At 44.0% G+C, this 6,000-nt stretch overlaps 1 protein-coding gene across 2 annotated transcripts in view; it reads left to right on the top strand.

Moving 5' to 3' along the window:
- Positions 1-529: 529 nt before the first annotated feature.
- The window catches only part of THBS2 (thrombospondin 2), a 34,898-nt gene continuing 29,427 nt past the window's right edge, over positions 530-6,000 (top strand). Inside the window, exons 1-4 of one of the 2 annotated variants that reach the window (XM_065632075.1) lie at positions 530-603; positions 2,060-2,134; positions 3,075-3,631; positions 5,104-5,188. In XM_065632075.1, coding sequence (XP_065488147.1) covers positions 2,065-2,134; positions 3,075-3,631; positions 5,104-5,188 — 712 coding nt within the window. In that variant the 5' untranslated portion in view covers positions 530-603; positions 2,060-2,064. Of the gene's footprint in view, positions 604-745; positions 855-2,059; positions 2,135-3,074; positions 3,632-5,103; positions 5,189-6,000 lie in introns of those variants that run through there. The other variant, XM_065632074.1, reaches the window with a different exon arrangement.

Below are 6,000 nucleotides of genomic sequence, written 5' to 3'. Positions count from 1 at the left end.
CAAGAGTGAGATTTCTTGTGTGCCACTTTCGCTAGCCTGAGGCAAGGTGCCCTCCGTGAGGAGTAGCATGCTTAAACAAGACCACCTCACCTTCCTTGAGATCAAAGAGGATGGTGCTTCCTACGCAGAAAGGAGGGACGGAGTTGCTGGGCTCACTTGGCAAGTTGCTGACCGACTCCAGTAAGCACTTTATAAAAGGAGCAGGCGAGGATGACTGGGGCAAGCCTCGCCTTTGGGCTGCTGCGTAATTTAAAACCAAAAATGATAAAAAAGAGAGGACTCAGTCCTCGGGAGGGCTGAATTTTGCCCCAGTGGCAGCAGGAGCACCGAGGTTTCAGCCAGTGAAGTTCTGCGAGGCCGCCGGCTGCGCACGAAGCTCGGCTGCCGGGGCTGGCGCCGCCTCCCGGGGGCTCTGCCGTGCCGGGGCGGTCGCGCTCGCCCCTTCAAGAGCCGCTCTCGGACGCCTCTCCCCGCCCCTCCGCGCCCCGCCGCTCCCTGGGGGAGGCCCGGCCGCCCAGCCCGCCTCCCGCACCGCCCGCGGAGGGCGGTGTGGCGGTCGCGGGGCGGTACAGGGGAGGGTCTGGGCACGGGATGGCTTCGCAGGTAGGCGAGCAGGGGCCTCCCGGTGAGGAGGGGGCGGTGGGGGGCTTATGTCACGGCCGCCGAGGGGCGAGTCGGGGGCGCGCCCCGGCGCTGCTGATTGACAGCGGGGCCCGTCCCGTAGCCCATAAAGGCAGCGGCGCGGGGCGCGGGGCCGTGGAGGGACTTGCGACGGCGGCAGGGCACCGCGCTCCGCTCCCCACCGGCATCGTCCCGGCAGAGCCTCAGCACGCCGTCGGCTCCCCCCATGCCAGGTGAGGCGCAAGGCAGGAAAGCGCCGTGCCCCGCCGTGAAGCCCCCTGCGGGGGGCGGCTGCCGCCCGGCGGGGTCGGGGGAGGCGGCGGGGGCTGCTCCCGACGCCTGGCGGGGGCTCGCCGTGGGCAGCCGGGTGGGCGCCCCACGCTGCCGTCCCCGCGGGTTCTCGGAGGTCCCGGGGAAGGCTCGCCGGAGGCGGTGTGCGGCACCGACCGGGCGCTGCAGCAAACGTGCCCGCGGGGGCTGTGCCGGAGCCGAGCGGGTAGGGTCCCACGGGAGAGGTGCCGGATTAGAGAGACGCGAGAGTCTCCTGGCGTTTGCCGGTAATTGGCTGTAGCGGTGATACCTCGGGGTGACAGATAATAAAGTGTTCCCTGTAAGAGAAAGGAAATACAGACAGTAAAAGGTGGCATCCCCGAGTCTTTACAGAAATGCATGGAGTTAGCAGTGCCGAAGTGATGTGGCGGTATCCAAAGAAACGAATGTCTGCACATTCCAGTGAATGCATCTGCTCCATTCATTATGAGTGCAGACACATATGGAGATGCAATTATGTGGCTCATAACTGCATAGTGCTTCGAGGCAAAAATGGCATCACGTTAAAAATTTGTCCAGCTATAGTTGGGTAAAGAGAATTGTAAGAATGGGTAAATTTTTTATATATATATAGAGAGAGAGGAGAGGATATAAAGAGAGAGGAGTTTCTATGATGGCACTGAAAAAAGGTACTGAAAAGAACCCTACTAGGGTACTAGCTCAGGAGCAGCATCTAGTGAGATCCTGTTATCCTCACAAGGAATTTCAGCTGAACATTGTGCTCCAAAGTAAAAATGCAGCTACTAATATGCTGTATCTTGTGTAGTCTTGTGATCCCTATGCCAGCTACTGAAATATTGTGGAGAAAATAGTAGCCTATTTTTTCTATATGTCTTTCCTGTCTTATTATTAAGGACATTTACATAAAAAGGAGGTTTATCATCCAGAATTCCTCTTCCCTTCACTTGATGTCCTGTTTTACTTCTGGCATCAAGAATTACCCCAGAATAAATATTACGAGAGTCAGACAAGAGAGAAATTCTGATTTTCAGACGTATAGTTGCTTCTAGTGAGAGTTCTGTTTATGGCATTTCATGAAGTAAATTAAAATATTTGTAGTTGATAAATATTTTTCTGTAATACTTACTACTTTTTGGTTTATTCATAGGAGTTATGCTGCAGAGGAGTGGGCTGTTGTGGCTTGCTGCCTTGATAACCCTGTGGGTTTCCTCAAATGCTCAGGGTGAGTTCTGACACTTCTTAACTAGATATAGACTAACTTCCAAAGCTAGAAGTTGGTGTAAAGTATTGGCTTACCTGAGCTACAGTGGGCAAAGTAGTCATATATGATTTTTTTAGAAGTGCCTGGAGTAGTAGTTGCTGGGGATATTTTTGGTAGATACATCTTACTGCTAAATGAAGATTCCCCAATAAATATCCCAAAATTGCTTTCTTTACAAATTATTGATCAAAATGTATATAATCTCAGAAATAACTGCTTTTATACTTTCCTGTGCAGTGGAAATGTATGGTGAAAGTAACATAAACAGAGTCACTGAGTAGGGTGAACATTTTAAAAAGACGGAGGTAGAGAAATAGACCTCTACAGACCAAATATAACTAGAATGTAAATTGGCACGGTGCCAGACCCTCATTTGTATCTGATTTCTTGGCCTGAATCTTTATAAGTAAATCTCTTGCTTCCTGTTGTCATGTGGCCACATGGCTTCTCATAATTTGATTTTCATTAGCTGTTAGTCAAAATATAGAAATTGACTCAACTTCCTCATCCATTCATGTATATTAAAAATATTCATTGAATGCATCTTTACATACATCCATGCGTAGGCGTATACGTGACATACAGCCTGTATATATCTACAAGTGTGTATTGTATAGTGCTATAAAATATATAGTCATATGTTTAGTTATAAAATCAAACATATTTATACCTACACACATAGAAGGAGAGAGTTGTCATGTAAAGGAAAATGACAGGTGGAAAATACAATTCATTTGCATGCTAATAGGAAGAGTTCTCTTTGTGGAAGTAGGAAAGTGCTAGGTTTATTCTGCTGATCTTTACGTCTGTCATACAACTGCAGTTATTATGTATAGTGTGCGGAGTTGTTTCTTATAAGACTTTTTGTAGACACATTGTCACACACTGTTAACTTTTTCAGATGGTGACAAGGAAGAGGAGACTACCTTTGATTTACTTCAAATCAGTAACATAAACCGAAAGACAGTTGGAGCAAAATTGTTTCGGGGTCCAGACCCTGCTATCCCAGCGTATCGTTTCATTCGGTTTGACCATATACCTCCATGTAAACCAGAGAAATTGAAAAAGATTGTCAGACTCATACGGCAGAATGAGGGCTTTATCCTTTCAGCCACCCTGAGACAGGACAGGCAATCTAGAGGCACTATCCTTGCTTTAGAAGGTCCTGGCATCAGTGAGAGGCAGTTTGAGATAATTTCCAATGGCCGGGCCAACACCCTGGACCTTATCTATTGGGTGGATGGCTTCCAGAATGTGATTTCCCTGGAAGACGTGGACCTCGCTGACTCACAGTGGAAGAACCTCACCGTGCAAATAACAGGGGAGAACTACAACCTCTATGTTGGCTGTGACCTTATTGACAGCTTCATCCTGGAGGAGCCTTTCTATGAGCAACTGAAAGCAGAGAACAGCAGAATGTATGTGGCCAAAGGGTCCATTCGGGAGAATCATTTCAGGGTAGGTAACCTGGAGAAGCTCAAGCCTCTGTTGAGGTAAGAAAGTAACTGCAAGTAGTTTGAGAAGATGCAATAGGTACAGTTATGTTCTCTCAATACCTCTTGGATTTGATGGGGTCACAGGCGTTCCCAAGCTGAATTTCTCCAGAGTGTGTTTTTATTAATTATTAATTGCTGGATCTGTGTTGTGTGAATTTGAAAGCAAAGGACTGGGTCCAGTTTATAGGCTTTGCTATGCAAACATCTGCTCTTTTAACAGATGTAAGGCTTCTAAACATGTCACATTTTTGTACTGATTTATAGAATTCTTTGGAAATTTCTTGAAGAACTCTTTGTCTGTTGAAAGGACATGTTCAAGTCATAAAAGCCTGTCAATATTTTTAGATTTTATTTGAAAGATGAAGAAAAAAAATGGATTTTTAATGGAGCTGAAGCATGTGGTGTTGGTCCATCCCCTAACAGAATATCTTAATTTGCCATTTTGAACAACGTTTCATTTCAATTTATTAAAAAAAAATATTAAAAAAACCCAACATTTTTTGTCAGTCCTGCAAATGAGATTTTTTCTTTTTGTGGGAAACCTTATTGTTTCATTTTTGTTTTAAAATGAAGCAATTACAAACTTTCTGGTTTTCTTATAAAAGAAAAATTACCTCTTGCCTCATATAGCGGTGTGATCTGGCTCAAGTGCCTTAAGGATGGCTTCTTTTCACTCACAGCTAAAATCCAGCTTGAGCTCATGGCTTCAAAAATTTGGAAAGCCCTTTCTGTCTCATCCTATTGTGCCATCTAGTTGTCAGCCAGAGCATGACATGCTGGTGTCGTTCCATGGGGTGACAAGTTTTGTCAGGGAAGCCAGAAGTTCTTGTCCACAGCCTCTCCACTCCTGCCTCCATGATGAAGTTTCTCCATCCGTTGTGCTCATACAAGTGGTTCTTGACCTGTACTGTTAAGTGGGTTACTGAAATAATCTGGTTTTAAAGCAATTTTTTTTCTTTGATTTTTCTTTTTTTTTTTTTAATAAGTGAAACAGATGCCAGTCTGGTTTTACAGTGTTGTCTCAGAACAGTGTCAGCAGAATTGAGGAGGCAGTGAAGTGTGGTGCACGGGAATGACTGGCTAACGATGGAAGTGTGATGGGGCAGGAGCGTCAAAAGTTGACTTTGACCTTATGGTGAATGTCTCATAGAACTGCCATCTAAGATGCGCTATGAAAATAGAGATTTGAGCTAATAGCTGATTAATAACTTTTATCATGACTTATTTCAGAGCATACATAATTTTGTTGCTTATAGTATTGAAATTGTTTATAAACACATTTTTTTCAGCATCTGTCAGGTGTGATGCTTGTAGATTATTTTTTACATATTTATGGCTGAATCCAGTCGTTAGCATGGGATTGATATAGATCAGTTATTACTTACTCCCAAATTGATCTAACTGGTTTTTAATTACTTTTTATTTTTATTACAGGGCCTTTTGCAAAATATTCAGTTAATCTTTGATACTTCAATAGAGGATGTTCTGCGTAAGAAAGGATGCCAGAGAAGCCAGTCAAGTAAGGCTTTTTTAACTCATTAATACCATTCACTTGACTCTGAAAATGACAAATGCCAATGCTGACGTATTATCTTAAAACCATGCAACAGAGCCCTTTGAAATAAAAGAGAAAATGAGTGGCTTTTTTGTCTTGGTTTTGTTGTTGTTCTTTTTTTTTGGGGGGGGGGGTGTTTGTCTGGGTTTTTTGTATTTTTTTTAATTTATGGTAATAGGAACATATTTTTAGCTATCTTGAGATATCATTTCTACTTTCTAGCCTACTATTTTAGTTCTTATTGCTTAGGTTTATAACTCTGAGCCTGTCTTTAAGTTGGGAGAAAAGCTCTCAAGCAAGAAATTAATAGAAATAGAAGGAAAAATGTGTTATGTATGACAATATCTACATTATTCCATGAGATGTCCGTGATTGTCTGAGCACAAGACTGGTAAAGTTGCTTCTGAATTTTGCTCCTGACTCTCAATGGGCCATGAACAAGTCTGCAAGTCTTAAAGACATTGAATTGCTCTGCACTTAATTTGTTGACCGAAAGAGGCTTTGGGTTTTAATTCCAAAGCATTGTTAATCAAAACAACTTAAAGAAAACAAGAAAAAAAAAATGAAGAGGGATGGAAGGCATGTATGTGACAGGCTGATGTGTTCTTGTTAGTCCACTTCATGCTGACCTCACTGGGAGGGAAGCCCTCTATGTGTGCGAGTATATTGGATTCATCATGAAAGAGTTATGAAAATCTGTCAAGTATGCACTAAGGTTTTGTACTTGAGCTCATGGGAGGTGCTGGCTATTTTACTTTCCAGTTTTTGTAACTGGC

Source organism: Caloenas nicobarica, chromosome 3 (genome assembly GCF_036013445.1).
Source record: "Caloenas nicobarica isolate bCalNic1 chromosome 3, bCalNic1.hap1, whole genome shotgun sequence".
NCBI lineage: Eukaryota > Metazoa > Chordata > Aves > Columbiformes > Columbidae > Caloenas > Caloenas nicobarica.
The sequence above is the reverse complement of the archived record's forward strand: the minus strand, read 5'-3'. Positions and strand labels throughout refer to the sequence as shown.